This window comes from Loxodonta africana, chromosome 4, assembly GCF_030014295.1.
Source record: "Loxodonta africana isolate mLoxAfr1 chromosome 4, mLoxAfr1.hap2, whole genome shotgun sequence".
Classification (NCBI taxonomy): domain Eukaryota; kingdom Metazoa; phylum Chordata; class Mammalia; order Proboscidea; family Elephantidae; genus Loxodonta; species Loxodonta africana.
The window spans coordinates 153497090-153521322 of record NC_087345.1 but is presented as its reverse complement, the minus strand read 5'-3'; the positions used below and the strand labels follow the sequence as shown (position 1 = coordinate 153521322).

Here is a 24233-nt window from a genome sequence, read left to right as displayed (position 1 = left end):
TAACTCTACTTGTCCAATGTAGACTTTTATTATGGGTCTAAATATCTAGAGGAACTCCCAAGATTCTCAGTGTACCTTGACCTTTTATTCTCCAACTATCCAAGCATGGTGTAGCCTATGCATAAGGAAAATACTTAGGGGTCATCTACAGTGAACCTGCACAAAAGAATAAGTAACCATGGGAAGTACTCAGGGCCTGTTTAAAATCAGAGGAACTAGGAATAGATAAATTTGCATTTACCAGTGAAGTTTCCATGTAGACATTATTATAAGTTGATATCCTTTCAAAGTTTAGTTCCTACTGATTATAGCTTTGAAAACATGGGTTATTCTAAGGTTTAAAATTATTGTATCAACTAGAATATAATCAGCCTTCTTCAGGGCATCCTTTAACAAAGGGACATTGCCCAATATAATCTTGGTTTCTAAATTTATTTTCTGCATTTACCTCTTTAGCTCCAGCACAATCATACGGGATAAACAAAACAACAGAGATCATTATAAAAATATAACAAACGAGTAGTACCATGAATATTTAGACAAAATAAGTACTCGAACTGCTAATAGAATGAGTCCTAGTACTTCCAAAGGTGGTATAGAAAACAGGAAAGATCAAGAAGTATTGGGCTAAGTTTTGCCAACCTGAACATCACTTGATTTGTCTTTTTTAAGAAATTAGACTTTGAAAATTTTGGGGAAAAATTGGAAGACCCTAATTTTATTCTCCATATTACCCCTATTCCCTCCTTTTTATCCTGCTAATGATTCTAGCGTGAAAACAATTAGTTAAAAATTACTAACCAAAAAAAAACCAAACCAAACCCACTGCTGTCGAGTCTATTCCGACTTAAGCTATGAATTTATAGAATAAGGCAACTTTAAAGGCTGTAAGTGTTAGGCAGGGCTAATGCCATCTAGTGGGAACGTAAAGAATTAACACCAGAAAGGAAGAAAAAAACAAACCCATTGCTGTCAAGTCAATTCTGACTCGTAACAACCCTATAGGATAGAGTAGAACTGTAGAATTAACACCATGGAGGATAATATTCTGATACAGGGATAAGGCAATCTAAATGTAGTTCTATAAGGGTCACCTATGCCAATAGCAATAGAAGTTCAAGGACTTTAATAGCCTGTATATACGTGGGAAAGAAAGGTGTGGATGTAAATAAAAAGGTAACAGGTGGCAAATTACCAGTCTGTAAATCCCAGCTGATAAAATAGTGCCACCTTAAAAGTTAAAGAACTGAATAAAGAGTAACTGCTTCAGGGGTTTCTATACAGCATATCTTAGTAGGGGGGAATACTAACTTGGTGAGGGATACTTCAGATAAGTAGGAAAGTAAATATTATAAAGCACTGTTAAAAAATCTTAGCTGCTTGTGTGAAGCCTTGTTCCGTGGTCTTGGGTTTAGCTCTTTGCTTCTCAGTTGTTTGCTTCTGTCTACCAGGGCGGCTGAATTTCAGCCTGAGTCCCTTAGTTGGCTGGACAGTTTAAACAGGAGCCGTGCTGTTAATTGAGAGAGATATATCCAAGTCTTAACTCTGTGTAATTTAGCAGTATAAGGAGTAGTAAAGAGAACTACATACGGTCCTTCCCAGCAAAACCCCAGGGAATCTTCTAGCTGTTTTTCCTAATATGCATGGTCCTCTGGAGTAATACCAATCGGATTTTGGTTTTCAGCCATCAAAAACTCTTAACCTGTGAAAACATTGACAACATTTAATAAAATTAGAGTTGATATAAGTAATATAAGGGAGATTTTGAAGATCTACTTCTTTCATCATAATTATGTCACTGTTTATTTCTTAGAGTCTGTGGCATTTCTGAGTATATTTTAGTTAGAACTTTGACATGAGCCATAACATTTTTTTAATTCATAGGATATTCTGTAACCAGTATAGTGTTATTAGTTCCTGAAATAGATGATTCTTAAATAAAAAAGGAAAGAAGGAAGAGAGGAAAAAATGATTTCTTATATCAGGAAAATAGAACATTGTATATTAGTGATATTCTTATATAAGTCTGCTATTGTTGTTAGGTGCCACTCGGTCAGTTTCAACTCATAACAATTCTATACATAACAGAACGAAATGCTGCCTGGTCCTGCGCCGTTCTCATTGTTACACCCACCATGTCAGTCCATCTCATTGGGGGTCTTCTTTTTTGCTGATCCCCTACTTTACCAATGTCGTTCTCCAGGGACTGATCCCTCCTGACAATATGGCCAAAGTATGTGAGATGTAGTGTTGCCATCCTTGCTTTTAAGGAGCATTCTGGTTGTACTTCTTCCAAGACAGATTTGTTCGTTCTTTGGCAGTCCATGGTATATTCAATATTCTTTGCCAGCACCATAATTCAAAGGCTTCAGTTCTTTTTCAGTCTTCCTTATTTATTGTCCAGCTTTCACATGCGTAGGAGGTGATTGAAAACACCATGGCTTGGGTCATTCACACCTTAGTACCTCAAGGTGACATCTTTGCTTGTTAACACTTCAAAGAGGTCTTTTGCAGCAGATTCGCCCAATGCAGTGTGTTGTTTGATTTCTTTACTGCTGCTTTCATGGGTGTTGTTTGTGAATCCAAGTAAAATGATATCCTTAACAACTTTGATCTTTTCTGCATTTATCGTGGTGTTGCTTATTAGTCCAGTTGTGAAGATCTTTGTTTTCTTTATGTTGAGGTGTAATCCATTCTGAAGGCTGTGGTCTTTGATCTTTATCAGTAAGTGCTTCAAGTCCTCTTCACTTTCAGCAAGCAAGGTTGTGTCATTTGCATAATGCAAGTTATTGATAAGTGTTCCTCCAATCCAGATGCCCTGTTCTTCTTCATATAGTCCAGCTTCTTTGATTATTTACTCATCATACAGATTGAATAGGTATGGTGAAAGGATACAGCCCTGGCACACACCTTTCCTGACTTTAAAGACAAAGTAAAGTATTATAATGACATGTACAAAGACCTGGAGGTAGAAATCCAAAAGGGAAGAACACACTTGGCATTTCTCAAGCTGAAAGAACCAAAGAAAAAAATTCAAGCCTCGAGTTGCGGTAGTGAAGGACTCTATGGGGAAAATAATAAACAACATCAACGAAGCATGAAAAGAAGATGGAAGAATACACAGAGTCACTATATCAAAAAAAATCGGTTAATGTTCAACAATTTCAGGAGGTAGCATATGACCAGGAGCCGATAGTACTGAAGGAAGAGGTCTAAGCTGCACTGAAGACATTGGGGAAAAACAAGGCTCCAGGAATTGATGGAATACCAACTGAGATGTTTCGACAAATGGATGCAGCACTGGAGGTGCTCACTCACCTATGCCAAGAAATTTGGAAGACAGCTACCTGGCCAACCAAATAGAAGAGATCCATATTTATGCCTATTCCCAAGAAAAGTGATCCAACCAAATGTGAAAATTATCAAACAATATCATAATATCACACACAAGTAAAATTTTGCTGGATATCATTCAAAAGTGGCTGTAGCAGTACATCAATAGGAAACTGCCAGAAATTCAAGCCAGATTCAGAGGAGAATGTGGAACCAGGGATATTGCTGATGTCAGATGGATCCTGGCTGAAAGCAGAGAATACCAGAAGGATGTTTACCTGTGTTTTTATTGATTATGCAAAGGCATTTGACTATGTGGATCATAACAAAGTATGGATAACGTTGCAAAGAATGGGAATCCCAGAACACTTAATTGTGCTCATGAGGGACCTGTACATAGATCAAGAGGCTGTCATTTGAACAGAAGGAGGGGATACTGCGTGGTTTAAGGTCAGGAAAAGTGTGTATCAGGATTGTATCCTTTTACCATACTGATTCAATCTGTATGCTGAGCAAATAACCTGCGAAGCTGGACTGTGAATCTTACAGTAATCGGTTTGGTTCACTTAGTTTTATGGAGCCAATTTTGGTTTCATGTTATTTTGGATGAGCAGCAACTTGAAAAACCCTGTCAATTTCTACATGAGTTCTAAAAGTCCTGACTGACTCCAGTGGCATTTATTTTCAAAATATTATAGTCCTCTTTAAGAGTCTTATATAGCCCATTTTTATTGTGTTTTCAGTGAATAAGTAAGGTAAAACTTGGCTATGGTTAGCTTATAATAATAATTTTTTTTAATGAAAAGGCTTGATGGTAATTAACTACAAAAATGCAAAGTTAAATAAAGTCAAATAATAAACTTCAGATAAAAATATCTCTAAGCATAATGATTAACCTTTAAAAATAAGAGTCAGGATATACCAAGAATAATAGAAGCTCCATAGGTGAAATCATTGGCTTTGATGATGGTTGATTTTAAAAGAAATAAAGTTGTGACCAAGTTAGTAATTAAAAGGTTAATAAAATTATGATATAATAGAATGAGTTTATTGTCTAATATCAGGCAAAATACATAAGAGGAAATATTAACATATAAAATTTTAACCTAAAGAAAATTTTGCATGTCTCTTGATTTGACAACATGTTTTATGTAACTTAAAACATATTAAGTAAATCTTTTTAGCACTGTTTTCTTTAGGTAACAGAAATAAATCTTTTGTGGCTTTTTATGAAGTTTCAAAGTTGTCAGGCGTTTATCACGGGCTATTGAGAAACAATATTTGAGTTATTTAATTAAATATTTTAAAGGTAGAATTCTTAGTTTTTCCAAAGCCATGTGGCTTCATTTTTGAGTTAGGAATTTATTCTGTTGAGCCTTTGCTTTTGAAGCAGATTGCATAAAAAAATAATAAAATTCTTTAGTTTAAAAGAAAATTTTGTTAATAGTGAGAAACCCAATTCTTAGCTTATATGTTATTTAATATTACTTTTAAAAATTCTTATAAATCAACTCATTAAACTTTTAGTCATAGTGAATAAGAACTTTAGCCATGCCAAATAAATTTTCTTTTTAATATACTTTTTAAATTTCTTGTAAAAATGAATATATTTTTCCTTGTGGCATAAAAAGTAAGAGCCTATAAACTTTAATAATAACAAACATCTACCAACACAGTATCAGTAAGTTACTCAAAAATTCTGAAAATGAGTTTAAATCTACATATTATAAAACATAATCACTATTGAAATAAAGCTCATCTAAACAGTCTGTATCTCTAAGGTTTTATTATTTCTTTTGTTATAAAAATGTTTTCATTTTGTTGGGAGGAGTCTTTTTGGTGACTGTCTACATGAATAACAGAAACTTATCAGGAGCAGAACTGATTTTTATCTGGATGTCTTATCCTCACAGGGGCTTGCTTTGTATGTTAGTCAGAAGGTAGTTAGTGGCTAGATTGAATGGCCAGGCTGTGAGCTCTATAGCCTGTTGTAGTTTCTGTGTGTGTCTAAAAAAATGACCTTATCATGGAAGCTCCATAGAGACATCCAAACTCTCTGAGTGACCAAATTACTGGGCCGAGGGTTGTGGGGACCATGGTCTTGGGGAACATCTAGCTCAATTGGCTTAACATAGTTTATAAAGAAAATGTTCTACATTCTATTTGGGCGCGTGGTGTCTGGGGTCTTAAAAGCCTGTGAGTGGCCATCTAAGATACTCCACTGGTCTCACCCTTTCAGGAGCAAGGGGGAATGAAGAAAACTAAAGAGACAAGGGAAAGATTAGTCCAGAGGACTAGCGGACCACAACTACCACAGCCTCCACATCTACCACAGCCTCCCCCAGACTGAGTCCAGTATAACTAGATGGTACCCAGCTACCACCACTGACTGATCTGACAGGGATCACAGTAGAGGGTCCTGGACAAAGCTGGAGAACAAAATCATAACTTACCAAAAAAAGACCAGACTTACAGGTCTGACAAGCTGGAGAAACCCCGAGAGTATGGCCCCTGGACACCCTTTTAACTCAGTAATGAGGTCACTCCTGAGGTTCACCCTTTAACCAAAGATTAGACAGGCCCATAAACAAAACGAGACTAAAGGGGCACACCAGCCCAGGGGCAAGGACTAGAAGGCAGGAGGGGACAGGAAGGCTGGTAATAGGGAACTCAAGGTCAAGAAGGCAGAGTGTTAACTTGTCATGGGATTGTTAACCAATGTCATAAAACAATATGTGTACTAACTGTTTAATGAGAAGCTAGTTTGTTCCGTAAACCTTCATCTGAAATACCATAAAAAAAAAAAAAAGAATAAAAGAGATGACCTTAATTGCAGCAGTTTTCATCAAGCCTTGGTGGCAAAAGTTTTACAAAGATGTACATTACTGTATTACATCATTAACATATAAGAGCCTTGTTAAATTTTTGAAGGGACTTATCTGTAATTCAGGCTTGGGCAAGGGTCTCAATAATGGTTACTTCAGACTCAAAAGTTTTCTTTATCTTGGTGTCAGGTGTTATAAAAATTATAGTCACTTGTGTAATGGTATCCAAAAACCTGAGACATATAATTTTTTATTTTTGAAAGTTAGAATATTTAGGCAAGCCTTGCAAAGCCTTCAGTCATTTGTGGAGTTATACCTCCACCTTTTCAAATGCAAGTAGCATGAGTTCAGCCTGGTTGCCTGGTAACACAGAAGCGGTCAGTGCACTTTTCAAAATAGACTAACTTATCTTAAAGTTTCTTAGAGTAGCTGCCAAAATTTTTTTTTTTTAGATTATAAGGCAGGTGAAAATAGTTTATCAAAACAAAACAATACAGTAATTGTTAGGAATGGCTTTTAATACAAGGCAGGTACTTAGACACAATTCTTTAGACTAGAAGCAAGATAAATGAAACAAAAAAACTACATAATTTATTGGTTTCTGAGGTCAGCTAACCTGAAGAACTTGTAAAATAAAAAACAGACGTGTACACGGAAAAGCAAAAAGCAGTTGTGAGAAGCATTACTTTCAGTCTCTCTCCCCTTAAAGAAACCTCCACAATGCCAGATTGGGTACTGTGGCTGCAAGGAGCATTACTTTAGGTCTCTCACCACTTAAAGTGATCTCCACAATACCAAATTGTGAGGAGCAACCTCAAATGTGCACCAGACCTAGGTCAAACCAGCTTTAACCTGAATTTTCAAGCAGGAAAAAAAAAGAAACTGAATGTGCATTGAAACTTGCATGCACACTGTACCTTGGAAGTGTACAAGGAAAGAAAAAGCAAGCTCAAACTTAATGAGCTAGAACCTTGATCTCCCCAGACCTGGGGATGTAGTAGGAATAGCCCCACCAAACTGAATTTGGCAACAGACTCCTCAGAACGTTCAGATAGTGAACTTCAAATGAAAGTAAAGACTGATCCTCAATAAAAATCACAGAGCTCTACACAATGAAGGCAGAGCTCGAATTCTAGAGACTTTACCTTAGGTGACCTCTGGAAATCGGGGAGGCGGTAAGCCAAAAGGCTTCTGGCCACACCCACATTCTCGATGTCCCCAGGGTCATAGAAGGCAGGATGTCTCTGAAATCCCACTTCTGACACAAAGTAATGTCATAGAGCAAAATCACGAAGCCCTGTTAAAATTGAAAGTTAAGAGTTTTACCCAGGAGATAGACAGCTGCGGTACAAAAGAACATTACAATGGAGTCCCAGCAAGTGGAACACACAAATCCAAAGGGGAGCATTTGAGTCACATGGTTATAGGCCTGGAGGAGGAAGTACAAAACAAAATAATCTGATTGGTTTACAGTGATTGAGGTCAAAGGCCAGACAAAGTAAAGTATAACCTTTGACATCATTGATTACATGAATACATTGGCTAAAAGACATAATTGAACGGGGTTAAGGGAGAACCTTCATGTTGGTTACAAAGTAATGACATGACCAGTTTTCTGGAGTGGTCTTTTAAAAGGTGAATTGCTCAGGGCCTCAGTCTCTAGAGGAGATTGGGAACAGAGTTTCCATCAGGGGACAAAGGAGTTTCCATGAGGTATTCACATTCTTTAGCCTGATTGCAAAGAAACTTACTTCCTTAACAATAGTAGGGGTTGGTTCCTAGGTAGCAAAGGCAGAGACTGGGGTTACATTGAGCTCTTAGAGTTAGCTCCGTCATTTTACAAATAGGTTTTAATTTTATCCCTTAGTCAATTTTCAGGGGGAAATTATTGAACAAAAAAAGCAGAGACACTAAGTATAATATTCAAGTTTGAGAAAGATCTAAAATTTGCCATAAGGAAGAGACCTAAACTGAGTACTCAGTAACCCCAAGTGAAGGGGACAGCGGTGGTTCAGTGGTAGACTGCTGAACTGCCGTGAGGAGGATGCGCAATCCCCAGGCAGTGCACCTCAGGCACAGCCACCACGTGTCTCTCAGTGGAGGCTTATGTGTTGCTATGATGCCAAACAGGTTTCAGTGGAGTTTCCAGACTAAGATGGACTAGGAAGAGAGGCCTGGCAATCTACTTCCAAAAAATGAACTAGTGAAAACCCAAAGGATCACAACGGTCTGATCTGCAACCGATTGCGGCAGTGGTGCAGGACGAGGCAGCTCAGTTGTGCATGGGGTCACAATCATTTGGGGACCAACTCAACAATAGCTAACAACAAGCTGAAAGGCGAGGCAAAGGGCCAAAGTACTCAAAAACCACCTACCTTTGCTTCTCCTGCATGATATTCCACCAACTTCTAGGTAGCCTGAGGTGGTGGTGGTAGTGTTGGTGTTATCTGCTGTTGAATTGGCCCCCAACTCATGGCAACCCCATTTGTTACAGAGTAGAATTGCTCCACAGGATTTTCTTGGCTGTAATCTTTTTTTTTTTAATCTTTATGGAAACAGATTACCAGGCCTTTTCTTCTGTGGAACACTGGGTGGGTTTGAACTGCCAGCCTTTCAGTTAGCAGCCAGTCCCAAACTGCTTGCTCCACTCAGCCTGAGGGAGGTGAGCAAAGTCCTGTGTTTCACATCCTCTACTTAAAATTCATAAAAGTGTAAGTGTGCCTGATTTCTTCTACTTCATAGGGGGTGGTGAGAGTAAATGGAAAAATGTGAAAAATGCTTGCAACTCCTTGGGAGCTTGAAAGAAAAGTATTCTGTAAATCCAGAATACCAGTGTTACTAACTTAAGTGCTGCAGAGGCCACCCAGAGAAAGGAAGAAGAGGCTTTATGTTATAGAACACGTGTCTCTAGCTGAGGACAGTTATTAAAAGTCTCTAAAGGACCTGAAAATTTAAGTTTTTTAGGGGAAACCTTTGACGGTGGACATCATAAAAAGTGAGGAGATTTTGGAGAAGGCTGTTATCAGGGACTCAAACAACCTAGCTGGGAGTGGGTCACATGACTAAAATTAAAAAAAAAAAGCCCAGCTTAAATCATGTGCGTGCTTTGATGCCTTCCCCATACTGTATAGTTTATATGTAAAGGCACCTTCTTGTTCTATTGTCAGATGCTGAGACCAATTATTATAAGTTCTGGTCTCCATTTCCCTTCCCCTTTCCACCAACATACACACACACACACACACACACACTAGGAATGTCCACCTCATTCTTGTTTCTCTTTCTCACAGTTAGATGGGGCAGCAACATATTACTTAACCACCTTGATATTTCTATTAATATCACACATAACAAATGCTCATTTTCCACACATTTATGTCTATTTCTGCAGAATGGGACCCATACTGTATAGTGTTCCCCCCACCCTTCCCTCCATGTAGCACCCTCTCACATATTCAGAAGATTGCCCTTATTCCACAGTCACCAGTAATGTTTGGTTTGGAACATTTTAACTTTTGACCACTGCGTTTGTGATTGGCACCTCGGCACTTCTCTTGTGCTCTGATAGCAGGCTCTGTTAGTGTCCGAGGAAGTGGAAGGACAGAGCTAACTAACCCTGACGTATAGACCAAACCAAAATGAGAGCACATCAGCAGTGACCTGCCAAAAAAGTTTTGTATCCCAATTTTGTCAAATACTGTTACACTCCGTTCTCCTCAAGTGGCACAAATGTGAGGCCCCAGCAGGTTGAAACTAGAGCCACTTCCATTTCCTTCTTAAAGCTGATGGGAACTGAGAGGCCTGGGTCAATAACAGGGTTTTCTCTCGTGCTTTTTGTCTTGATTATTTTCAGTCTAAATGATAGTGTAAACAGTGTATCAGAGGTATTCCACACCTTCAACCTCATTTATCATATTTGGCTCAGTTCCTGGGATTAGATACAGACTCTGACTGGGCAAGCTAATCAGCTAACCACTTAAGGAACTGTGCACTGCCTGTAGAAAAAAAAAGTGCCCCGCACCGATTTTGAAAGGTTATTATCCTAATCCAAATAGAAATTCAATTGGGGCTCTCATCACATGTAATAATTCTTTTTCTTCTGTAACTGGAATGATTCCTTTCCCGCTGTGGATTTTTATCATTTTCATTAGATTATTTCCTCCAAGTTGAAATCACAATTTTTTTATTTGTGTTAAATTTAAGAGTGACGCAGCCGCTGCTTTTAAATTTTTATTGGGCTTTCTCAGTCTTTCCAAATTTCACAAGTTGACTGTCAATGGGGAAGAAAGGTGGTGAGCTGCTTGTTACAGATAGATGTTATGATTAAATTTAAATAACACAATGATCTTCTTCACTCATGACACTTGGACCCTGTTCATGCAGCTAGCATATATTAATTTACATATAATAATTTATATATATTTTTCAGTTATATTTTTTTCTTACTAAACCATATAATTGCATAAGTCTGTTTTTTAAAAGGTGAAGATAGCTGAATTAGAAAGGGAAAGATCAACATATATTAAAAACTGGTTTTTGTTATAACTATGTGAAAAGCAATTATCCATGTAGAGAAAATTATTAAAATATAAAATGAACTAAAATTTGAAGATTTAAAAAGTTAGCTCATAATGAATTCAAGTGGTGTATGTTTGAACCACAGTATTAGTAACAGAGCTGCTAAGGGCCCAGGCATTGCCTCTGTCCAACAGTGTAGTGGTTAAAGCACAGGCTTTAGAGTCAGAAAATCTGTGAGTTTACATCCCAGCTTATTTCCTGAGTGACTTTAATCAAGTGGAGTAATTCCCATGAGCGTCTGTTCTCATCTGTAAAATGAGATCACGAACTCTCCCTTCAAGACTGTGGTTAACGGTTAACTGAGTTAATGTCTATATGGCCCTTAACTAGTGCCTGGCTAAGTGATAAATAGTAAGTACATGAGAAATGTAAGAGCGCAGGCATTATTAACTCAGTACAAATCCTTGGATAACCTCTCTGTGCCTCAATTTTCCCATTTGTTAAAATGGGAATAACAGACCTAATTCATAGGGTTTCCTGAGGTATATGTGACACAATGCATGTAAAATACTTAGCAAATGGTAAGCAGTATAATAAATGGTGCCAGCTATCATTGTTGTTATTATTATTGAAGAATTTTGTAAATCCTAGGCAATGAGAGAGTATTACTGTATAGTTCATCTGCTTATTCAAATTCACTCAAAGCAGTTAGAAGAAAATGTTTTCTAAATATAAAAATAATATATGCTCATTGTTTTTTAAATATACAATGTAGTGATTTTTTTTAAAAGCCCAGAGCACAAAATTTAAAATACCACTAAGCCTTTCATCCAGTGGGAAACGCAGTTAATGTTTTAGTATGTCCTTCCTGTATTTTTTCTATGAACAATTTAAAAAATTATCAGCATACTGTATAACCTATTGTTTGACCTAAATATTTGTATTTGTTACTAAATATTCTTCTGCATCATAGAAGAGTGGTTACTACTCTACCCCAGCCAAACTTGCTCTTGAATATTTTATCTCCTCTCAGTGTGCTCTTTGTGGTGAATTTAGCAGATCAGCAGACAGTGGGGAAAACAAGTTCTCACTAATGCCAGTGTGTATCATTCTGAGGACAAGATGTTAGAGGATGAACTACAGGTGGAAATATTTGACCTTTTCTAGCCATATCTAAACCCTAATTGTTTTGAAGCAACAATAATAAAAACAAGAGCAGCAGAGTGTTAGTTTTGCTTTCCACCAACTCAGCATAACACCTGGATGCAAAAGGCCTGGCCTCACAGTGTAGGCTTCATATGCACATGTTGCGTTGCGTCAGCAGGAAAGCGCTTTCGAGCAGGAAACTTCTCAGGGGGACCACCAGCCCTGTGACATAAAAAAAAAAAAAAAAAAAATTTTTTTTTTTTTCCAAAGTGGTGCAGCCAGCTATAATGAGATGTTTGACCTGTCCATGACACATTAGGGGAATGTGAAGAGCCCACCAGCTATCAGGAGACATGTGGGCACCTTTTTTTCTGTTTTTGCATTTGGCAGAAAGTTTTCTGTGACTGAAGGATTTGCTTGTGGAAAACTCTTAAAGGACATGGGCACACATCAGAGATGAACAAAAGTTTGCATCTTAAAACATAGATATAAAGAATCCTTTGAAAAAAATGTTTATGCCTTCCGATTTCCTTTGTGACTGTGTGGATGCCATTGTTAGACTGGCGGCTCTAGAGTCTGGATGAATTTCCAGTCATCTCCAAGGGAAGGCTGGTGCTCAAGATTCCCTGAGCCTGCTCCACAGGAGTGGTCCCGGCTGAGAAGTAAATGTCCAGCTGGAGTTCACCAGCCTCCATGCCTTCCATGATCACACGTAAACAGATTTGGCTTGGGTATTTAAAGCCTGTATAAACACTGAAACTGAGCTGAGCTCAACCATGAATGATCAAGTAATCATTTTAATTGATTTTATGTCATGATCATCACAAAATTATTTTATTTAAATAATGATATTAAAATCTATAATGTGAACCAGCTGAAGCTGAAAAGGGAAAAGAAAGGTGAAACCTGTTATGTATGCTGGTGTTTTCTAATTGTGTTGCTGTATTCAGTAAAATGAATGTGCTCCCTGAAACTAATGAGATTTGTGTTTATGTTTGTAACCAGCCGAGGTAGCTGACTGTGATGAAAGACTGGACAGCGTTTCTCTACCACCAACAGGTAAAACACATTTACATTTTCATTGCCTGCTGGAAAATACAGTGCAAAAAAATTTTGCATCTCTAATGTTGTTAACATTAGAGATGCAGATGCTTGAGCAAGCTGCTCCTATAAGGGCCCTAGCCCCTAGTCATCAGAGGTTCCTAGTGCCCTATGTGCAGAGTTTTCACATTGAATAGAAAAAGCATGAAAAGCTACATTTTCATCACCCTGCTTCATATTTATAAAAACCTCAGAAAAGTGAGTCTTAAGAACTTAGTATCACGACGTTTTGCCTATCAAAACCTTCACACATTAAAAAATATGTTAGCATAAAATGACAGTTCTTTTTAGAACAGGGATCGGTTTTGTACGATTGGATTCGTACTCATTCTGTCTTGCTGTTTCCCCCAAAAGGGTTTTGAGAAGCAGTCACTGATTGCTAGTCATATCGTGGGCACCCAATAAATAAAAAACTGAAACCAAACCAGTTGCCATCGGGTCAATGCTGACTCATGAGATTAACTGAGGGATTGAATAAGCCAGTTCATCTGCTGTTGGTGGTACATTCCTAATACTACAACCAAATCAGCCGAATGCAACATTTCATTGAAGCATTTACTGCATACTCTTATTTTGAGCTATTGACATAATTCTACTGCACATTGACTCTCAAGTATTACTTCTGACCTTGCCCTCCTGCCTCTGCATCTGTTCGTACCTGAGAGCCTGAGGGACAGGCATCTGTTCAGTGAGCCAAGTGTCAAACAGTTAATTCCACCAATTGGTAGCAGGACCCTTTTCTCTGCCCACAAAGCCCAGTCACCACCCTCACCCAACCAAGAAAAAAAACCTAAGTGAAAAAGTTTAACTCTGTTTTCTCCTTCAGATTTGGGTTAATGTGTTTTTTAATTCATTTCAGTAAATATTAATGGAGTACCTGGTCTGTGTTAAGGTCACGTGCTCATCAATAGTACATGTTCTGAGATGGCAGCAAAAGCAGAGTTCACAGGTGGAGAACAGGCATGTTAGTGAACTTCAGAGCAACAGGAAAGCTTAACTGTGTAAACGATGCTTTGCTTTCTTTGTCGTTGAGTAGCTGAGCAATAGAGTGATGGAGAAATAAATGAGCCACATAGTGTAAAAACGATCTGCTTATATCAAGTTCTTATCACATATCATCATTATATAAAAGAAATTTCTTCTTTGGCAACATTTCACTTTATAAATTAAGAGAATTAAAAGACATGATCTCTATGGTTTATTCCCAGTCTGTAATTCTCCAAATATCAGAACTCATTTGGGCCTTGTTCATATCATCTCTGGCCCACTCCCAATAAATACATTAAATACAACTGCTAACAAAATTGTACATCTCAGGAGGCCCTTTGGAGACATACTAAGTATAGGTATCATGCTTCTCTCTCTAATTGTGCTTCCCAGGGTCATTCCTCCACCCCACTCACCTTTCCCACCCTCCCACTGCAGCCAGGGCTTCTGTCATCTGTTTGACACATTGTGCTTTTTTTTTTTTAATTTAAAAAACCATTCCTCTTGAAATAATACCTTTGCATTTTCGTGTTTGAAGATGGAGGCAGAGGGATGTTTCAGGTAAGAAACTTGAGCACAGCAGAAGATAGCCCCTCATAGAACAGAAAGAAATCTCATGGACTCTGAGCATGAGAACACACTTTAGAGATCATCTAATTTAATCTCTTCTTTTTATCCAGTCCTTTTATTTTACAAAAAAAAAAAAGCCCAAAGCCCAGAAATATTAAATTACTTTCCCAAGGTCTGTTTCGGATGGCTTTCATTCTGGTTGAAGGCCCAGCTAGAACCCAGGTCTCATGAAGCCACGCCACTCCACCAGATAGCTTTCTTATACCAAACCCATTGCCATCGAGTCAATTCCGACTCGTAGGTCACTATGAGATGAAATTGATGCGTCGGCAATGGGTTTGGTTTGTTTTTTTTTTTTAATACCTAAACCAACGCCAGCTTTTATCTGCATATTTCTTAAAGATCCTAAGAGATGATTTGTCTCGCAGGTTTCACAATTGGAAGTTTGTCATAAATCCACCCAATTTAAACTCATTTCCTCAGAGTACTTTTTCCAGTTTTGCTCAAGGTTGTGAGGTCTTCAATGGACACAGGACTAGAGCACACCAGCACTGACATTTAATACAAATGTCATTTGATACAGTTACTAAGCAGCATGATAAATAATAACACTTGTCATTTAAAAAGGAAAAGAAGTTACAAAATGATCAAATTTTGCAGTAACAAAATTAAATAATCTTGATAGCTTAGTATATCTCTAGATTGCTTCTATAAAGTTAACTCCCCAGTCTGGTCTGCTTTGAATACACTGCTACTACTTATACCCTATTCCTTACTTGTGCCTTACTAAGATCCTCTGGGTGGTGCATTCCACCTCTCTTGCACATGTAGCTACATCCTTGAACTTGAGACTCACTGGTCAGAACCATGTGAGTGACCAAGGGCTCTAGTACAGACCTTCATTATCCCCTTTATCTGAGCTTTCAACAGTTGGTCCTTTTTAAGATTTAATAGTGCCTTTATTACCTTTTTTTGTTTGTTTGGTGGGGGGAAGCTGGTCATGCAGTGATTAAGAGCTCGGCAGCTAACCAAAAAGTCAGCAGTTCAAATCCACCATCCACTTCTTGGAAACCCTATGGAACAGTTCTACTTTGTCCTGTAGGGTCACTATGAGTCAAAATGGACTCAACGGCAGTGGGTTTTATTACTGTCTTATGGTCTTTTTTGTCCTTCCAAATTTGGGTGTGTTTTGTGTGGTACAAGTGCAGGAGGTAAATCTTTGACTGTTTCTATGAACCAGAATTGGCCAGTGCAGGGTTAGTCAGACAGTCAAATGACATTTGTTTTAATGTATTACATATAAGCAACCCTTTATATGTCTATTTTTAACAAAAATGGATACAGATTTTACAGTGGAGAAATTTATTTTAATTTGTTTTTCCTCAGCCCCATCAGTAAGCCTTTTTTGAGGAACTATCAGGAGTCAGCACTGTGTTAGGTTCTGGAATACCTGCCCTCAGAGACCCCTTAGAGTAGTGCCACAGGCAGAAGCAGTAATATAGATGTGGAGAGAGTGCTTTGGTAACAAAGAAAAACCATTTATGTTTTGGGAAGCATTTGTGTTTAAGAAAAAGTATAAACCCATAACCCATTGCTGTCACATCATTTCCGACTCATAGCAACCCTGTAGGACAGAGTAGAACTGCCCCATAGGGTTTCCAAGGCTATAATATTTATGGAAGCAGACTGCCACATCTTTCTCCTACAGATCCGCTGGTGGGCTCAAACTGCCAACCTTTCAGTTAACAACTGAGTGCTTAACCACTGTGTCATCAGGGCTGCTTAGAAAGAGTTTAGAGGAAATAAAATTGGAACAGTGCTTTCTGAAATTTAAAACTTTCCTTCTGAATTTGAGGTCAGTTAGTGCAGAGTTCATCTGGACTTAGTGGATTTTGTCATAAAAAATTGTCATCCTCTATGTACTTTTGTTTAAAAAAAATGAATAAATTTAAGGAACCAGAATAAACCATATACTAGGACACAAAACAATTCTCAAACAAATTTAAAGATTGAAATCATACAAAGCATCTTCTGTGACCATAACAGTATGAAGCTACAAATCAATAACAGGAAAGATAAGCGGGGGGGAGAAACATGGAAACTAAGTAATATACTACTAAAAAACTGTTGGGTCATAGAAGGAATCAAAAGTGAAAAAAATTCCTACACTCAAAAGAAAATTCAGTCTCAACGTATCAAAACCTTTGGGGCACAGAAGAAGTATTCAGAGGGAAATTCATAGCAATAAATGCCTATATTAAAAAAAGGAGAAAGATCTAAAATCATTAACTTAAACCCACAACTTTAACAAATAGAAAAAGAAGAGCAAAAGAAGCCAAAAGCTATGAGAAAAAGAAAATAATAAAGATCAGGGCAGAAATAAATAAAGTAGAAAAGTAATAGAAAGAATCAGCAAAACCAGAAGTTGGTTCTTTGAAAGGATCAATAAAATAGACAAACCACTGGCTCACTGGCTAGATTGACAAAAGAAAAAAACAAAAAAGGCAAATAACCAAATGCAATTGGTGGCATTACAACTGATCCAACAGAGATAGAGATGATCATAACTGATTACTATGAAAAACTGTACTCAAACAAATTTGAAAACCTAGACAAAATGGGCAAATTCCTAGAAACACGCTACCTACCCAAACTAACAGAGAGGCAGAAAATTTAAAGAAACTCATTATAAAAGAAGAGATTGAAGATGTCATCAAAAAAACTGCCACCAAAATGAAGCCCAGGACCAAATGGCTACATTGAGGAATTCTACCAAACATTCAGAGAAGAGTTGACGCCAGTCCTACTCAGTCTCTTCAAAAATATAGAAGAGGAAGGAACACTACTGAACTCTTTCTGTGAAGTCAGTATAACCATGATACCTAAACCAGGCAAAGATATAACAAAAAAAAGAAAATTACAGACCAATATCCCTTACGAATATAGATGTAAAAATCTTTGACAAAATTCTAGCTGACAGAGTTCAGCAACTTACCAAAAAAATCATACACCATGATCAAGCAGGATGCTATGGATTGAATTGTATCCTCCAAAAAATGTGTATTATAAATCCTAACCTCTGCCTATGGTTGTAATCCCGTTTGTGAATGAGTTGTGTTTGTTATATAAATGAGGCAGGGTTAGGTTATGTCAGTGAGGATTAGGTTATTTTATTATGTTAATATGGTAGGATTAGGGTCTATCTTGAGTCAGTCTCTTTTTTGATATAAAAGAGATTAACCAAGCAAGCGAGATAAGCAGAGATGGGGAGGAAAGATGCCAAGTCACATGAAGATTGCCCAGGAGCAGAAGCTCAAAAGAGACAGGAACCTTCTTCCAAAACCAACAGAGAGAGAAAGCCTTTCCTAGAGCAAGCACCCTGAATATGGACTTCTAGCCTCCTAAACGGTGAGAAAATAAATTCTATGTATTAAAGCCACCCACTTGTGATATTTCTGTTATAGCAGCACTAGATAACTAAGACATGGAATTCATACCAGGATTACAAGGGTGGTTCAACATTAGAAAATCAGTATAATCCAACACATAAATAAAACAAAGGAAAAGAACCATGTGATCATATTAATTGATGTAGAAAAGGCATTTGATAAAATTCAACACCCTTTCCTGATTAAAAACTCTCAGCAAAAACAGGAATAGAAGGGAAATTTCTTAACTAGGAGAATGTACGCAAAACCAACAGCCAACATTACACTCAGTGGAGAAAGGCTGAGAGCCTTCCCTTTGGGAATGTGAATGAGACAAGGATGCCCATTATCACCACTGTTATTCAACATTGTACCGAAAGTTCTAGCCAGAGCAGTAAGGCAAGAAAGAGAAATAAAAGGTATCCAAATCAGAAAGGAAGAAGTAAAACTCTATTTGCAGATGACATGATCCTGTGCATCCAAAAAATAAACCAAACCCATTGCTGTCAAGTCAATTTCAACTCACAGGGACTCTATAGGACAGAATAGGACTGCCCCATAGGGTCTCCAAGGAGCACCTGGTGGATTTGAACTGCCAACCTTTTGGTTAGCAGCCGTACTCTTCACCACTATACCACCAGGGTTTCCAGATCCTACACATAAAAGACCCTAAAGATTCCATAAGAAAACTGCTGGAACTAATAGAAGAAATTTAGCAGTGTTAACAGTGTACAAGATCAGCACACACAAGTCAGTTGGGTTCCTCTACACTAACAAAGACTACTCCAAAAAAGAAATCAAGAAAGTAATAGTATTTACAGTAGCCAATAAAATATCTAGGAATTAACCTAACCAGAGACATAAAAGACTTATACAATGAAAATTATAAAACATTGCTACAAGAGATTAAAAGAGACCTACAAAAATGAAAAGACATCCCATGCTTGTGGATTGGAAGACTTAATATAGTGAAAATGTCAGTTTTACCTAATTCAATCTACAGGTACAATGCAATCCTGATATAAATCCCAATAACATTCTTTACTGAAATGGAAAAACTAATGACCAATTTCATGTGGAAAGGAAAGAAACCTCAAATAGCCATAGCAATATTGAAGAAAAAGAACAAAGGAGGAGACCTCACGCTCCCCGATATCAAAACATACTGTACAGATGCTGTAATCAAAACAGCCTGATAGTGGTTCAACAGTAGACACATAGACCAGTGGAATAGAATTAAGAACTCAGAATTAAACCCAGTCATCTATGAACAACTGATTTTCAACAAAGGGTCAAAGTCCTTTCAGTGGGGCAGAAAACAGCCTCTTTAATAAACAATGCTGGCAAAACTGCATATCCATCTTTAGAAAAATGAAGCAGGACCATACTTCACACCATACACAAAAACTAACTCAAAGTGGATCAAAGACCTAAATGTTAAACCTAAAATCATAAAATTCCTGCGAGAAGACTATGGGACCTAATCTTTGGTAAAAACAGGATAACAAGCATGACGACAAATGCATGACTAGAAGAAGACAAAATAGATAAATGGGATCTCATAAAAATTTAAAACGTGTGCTTATCGAAAGACTTTATTAACCAAAACAGAAACTAGATAACTGGGAGCTCCTAAAAATCAAACACCTATGTTCATCCAAAGACTTCACCAAAAGAATAAAAAGATTACCTACAGACTGGGAAAAAGTTTTTGGCTACAACAATTCCAATTAGTGTCTGATCTCTAAAATTTACATGATGCTACAAAAACTCAACAAAAAGGTAACCCAGTTAAAAAAATGGGCAAAGGATATGAACAGGCACTTCACCAAAGAAGACATTCAGGCGGCTAACAGATACATGAGGAAATGCTCACCATCATTAGCTATTAGAGAAATGCCAATCAGAACTACAGTGAGATACCACCTCACCCCAACAACACTGGCATTAATCCAAAAAACACAAACTAATAAATTTTGGAGAGGTTGTGGAGAGACTGGAACACTTAAACACTGCTGGTGGGAATGTAAAGTGGTTCAGCCACTTTGGAAATCCATTTGGTGCTCCCTATTAAAAAGCTATAAATAGAACTACCATACGATCCAGCGGTTCCACTCCTTGGAATAATCTTAGAGAAATAGGAGCCTTCACACGAACATATATAAACACACCCATGTTCATTGCAACACTGTTTACAACAGCAAAAAGATGGAAGCAACAAAGGTGCCCATCAACGGATGAATGGATAAGTCAATTACAGTATATTCACACAATGGAATATTATGCAACAATTAAGAACAATGAGGAATCTGTGAAACATCTCATAAAATTGAGGAACCTGGAAGGCATTATGCTGAGTGAAATTAGTTACAAAAGGACAAATATTGTATGAGACCACTATTATAAGAACTCAAGAAACAGTTTAAACACAGAAGAAAATATTCTTTGATGGTTACGAGGGAGGGTGGGGAGGAAGGGAGAGAGGTATTCACTAATTAGATAGGAGACAAGAACTATTTTAAGTGAAGGGAAAGACAACACATAATACAGGAGAGGTCAGCACAACTGGACTAAACCAAAAGCAAAGCAGTTTCCTGAATACAACCGAACACTTTGAAGGCCAGGGTAGCATGGATGGGGGTTTGGGGACCATGGTTTCAGGGGACATCTAGGTCAACTGGCATAACAAAATGTATTAAGAAAACATTTTGCATCCCACTTTGGTGAGTGGCGTCTGGGGTCTTAAATGTTAGCAAGCAGCCATCTAAGATGCATCAATTGGTCTCAACCTACCTGGAGCAAAGGAGAATGAAGAACACCAAAGACATAAGGTAAAGATGAGCCCAAGAGACAGAAAGGGCCACATAAACCAGAGACTCCATCAGCCTGAGGCCAGAAAAACTAGATGGTGTTCGGCTACCACCAGTGACTGCCCTGTTAGGGAACACAACAGAGAATCCCTGAAGGAACAGGAGAGCAGTGGGATGCAGACCTCAAATTCTCATAAAAAGACCAGACTTAATTGTCCAACTGATACTAGAGGGACCCCGGAGGTCATGGTCTCCGGACCCTTTGTTAGCCCAAGACTGTAATCGGTCCTGAGGCCAACTCTTCAGACAGGGATTGTACTGGACAATAAGACAGAAAAATGATTCTGATGAGGAGTGAGCTTCTTGGGTCAGGTAGACACTTGAGAGTATGTGGGCAACTCCTCTCTGGAGGCAAGATGAGAAGGCAGAGGTGGATAGGAGCTGGTTGAATGAATACAGGACGGAGAGGAGGAGTGTGCTGTCTCATTAGGGAGAGAGCAGTTAGGAGTATGTAGCAAGGTGTGTATAAGTTTCTGTATGAGAAACTGACTTGATTTGTAAACTTTCACTTAAAGCACAATAAATTAAAAAAAAAAAAAGACTTTATTAAAAGAGTAAATAAGTAAACAGTCAACCTACAAGGAGCCCTGGGGGCTCAGTGGTTAAGCAGGCAACCTACAGACTGGGAAAAATCTTCAAAAACAACTAATCCAGTAATCTCTAAAATCTATAGGAAACTTCAGCAACTCAACAAAAAAACAAACAACCCAATCACAGAATGGACAAAGGACATGAGCAGAACGTTCAGCAAAGAGGACATCCAAGCAGCCAACAAACATATGAAAAGATGTTCATGGCCATTACCCCTTACCCATTGCCATCGAGTAGATTCCGACTCATAGTGATCCTATAGGACAGAGTAGAACTGCCCCGTAGAGTTTCCAAGGAGTGCCTAGTGGATTCGAACTGCCTACCTTTTGGTTAGCGGCCATAGCATTTAAGCACTATGTCACCAGGATTTCCCATTAAAAAAAAAAAAAACCATTAGAGAGATACAAATCAAAACTACGATGAGATACATCTTAAAAAATTCCACTGCTGTAAAGTCGACTCCAAGTCATAGTGACCCCTTAGGACAGAGTAGAATTGCCCCATAGGATTTCCAAGGCTGTAAATCTTTACAGAAGCAGAGTGCCACATCTTTCTCATGTGGAGCAGCTGCTGAGTTCGAACTGCTGACCTTTCAGTTAGCAGCTGAGTGCTTTAACCACCACACCACTACAGTTCCTTCATCTTACCTGGCTAAAATGGCACTGATTAAAAAAAATACCAGTAAATGTTGGTGAGGATGTAGGGAGATTGGAGCCCTTATCCATTGCTAGTGGGACTGTAAAAGGGTACAACCACTATGGGAAACTGTGTGGTGCTTTCTCAAAAAACTAGAAATAGAACTGCCCTATGATCCACGCTATGAATCGATATCAACTTGACAGCAGTGGGTTTGGTTTTTAGGTATGATCCAGCAATCTCACTCCTAGGCGTATACCCTAAAACCAAAAAAAAAAAAAAAACCACAAAAAACCAAGTCCATTGCCTTAGAGTCTATTCCAACGCATATACTCTAAAAAAACCCTTATAGTCTAGAGACCTAAAAATGACACAAACAGGCATATGCACACCTATGTTCATAGCTGCATTATTCACAATAACGAATAAATGGAAACAACTCAAGTGCCCATCAACAGATGAATAGATAAACACATTGTGGTACATACATACAATGAAATGCTGTGCAACCATAAGGAACAATGATGAGTCCACGAAACATAACATGGATGGACCTGGAGCACATAATGCTAAGTGAAATAAGCATTTAAAGGCAAATATTGTATGATCCCTCTTTTATAAGAAGACAAGAATAGATGTGTAGAGACCAGTCATCCATCGCTGATTACCAGGGAGAGGAGGTGAGGAAGAGAATATACGCAGACCTTAGAGACTTGTTATTTTTGGTGATGGGAAAAGTGGCACCAAATGTGGATGTAGTGAGTATAGCACAACCAATGTAAAAATGAATGTTTGAGCACATATGGATGAGTTAGGCATTTTGGTATACAGGTAGGTACAGGAACATACATAGGTAAGAACAGACAGAAGTATCTGTAGGCATGTATAAATATAAATATGTGGGTACAGGTACATACAGTCATTGAAGACACAAATAACAGATACTCCTCAGACGTAACCAGACACCTTCCAAGATTGGTTTTCTGGATTTGAAAGTTTAGGACCATAGTCTCAGGGGACAACTGAGTCATTTGGCATACTACGGCTGCTAAACCAAAGGTTCGGCAGTTAAACCTGCCAGGAGCTCCTTGGAAACTATGGGGCGTTTCTACTCTGTCCTGTTGGGTCGCTGTGAGTCAGAATCGACTTGATGGCACTGGGTAGAAGTTCACAAAAATCATGATCTGCATCGTAGTGAAGTGAATAGTGTCTGGGGTCTTAAAAGCTTGTGAGTAGCCATCTAAGATACAACTATGATCTCTACTGGAAGCAAAACACTAAGAAGATAACCAAAAGCTCAGAGAAGAAACAAGTCTGCATGAGCCACAACCTCATATGCCCTGAGACCAGAAGAACTAGATGGTGCCCAGCTACCACCACTGGCTGTTCTGACCCAGAGTCACAATAGATGGTCCCGGATAGAATGGGAGAAAAATGTGGAGCAGAACTCAAATTCTTAAAAAAAAAAAAGACAAACTGGGATAGTCGAGAACAGAAGACTCCCTGAGACTGTCACCCTGAGACACTCTAAAACTAGAACTGTGCCTATCCCCTGAGGGCACCTTTTAGCAAAACAGCAGAGTGGCACACAAAATAAAGGATACTACCCATAAGATCTGTGCTGTACTTAGGAACCATATGTATGAGACCAAAAGGTCAGTAATTACTCAAAAGCAAAGATAAAAAGATAATGGGGCAGGGAAACTGCAGTACTGGAAATGGAATAAACGGAACACAAAGAGAATGTTGACACGCTGTGATAAATGTAACTAATATCACTGAACAAATTGTATGGAAATTGTCAAATGAGAACCTAACTTGCTGTGTAAACTTTCACCAAAAACTCAATAAAATGTTATTTAAAATAAAAGAAGGAAGAAATTTAAATTTGTCACCCAGAGACAACATTTATTGAGTGTTTTTCCCGAGACTTTATCTTATTTATTTACATGATAAGATCAAATACATATAAAATTGTGTTTCCTGGGTTGTTGTTTTTTTTTTTAACCTGACAAGTATTTTTCTGTTTAATTACAAATTCTTTATAAGCATTATTTTAATAGCTGCATAATATTCTCTTTTGCAGGTAAATCACATTTAACTATTTTCTGTTGCTAGACAATAATACTGTAGTATATGGACATAGGCATGGTCTTTCCTGTAAAAATAATCATTTCAAGTTCCCAGTTTCTAAAATTGCACATTTAGCACAACTAAAGCCTTATGAA

At 38.0% G+C, this 24233-nt stretch overlaps 1 protein-coding gene across 2 annotated transcripts in view; it reads left to right on the top strand.

The window, feature by feature from the left end:
• BEND7 (BEN domain containing 7) overlaps positions 1-24233 on the top strand; it is a 126140-nt gene that overhangs the window by 97957 nt on the left and 3950 nt on the right. For both annotated transcript variants that reach the window (XM_064284869.1, XM_064284870.1), the window contains one exon: positions 12828-12881. In XM_064284869.1, the coding sequence (XP_064140939.1) occupies positions 12828-12881 (54 nt within the window). The remainder of the gene's footprint in view (positions 1-12827; positions 12882-24233) is intronic.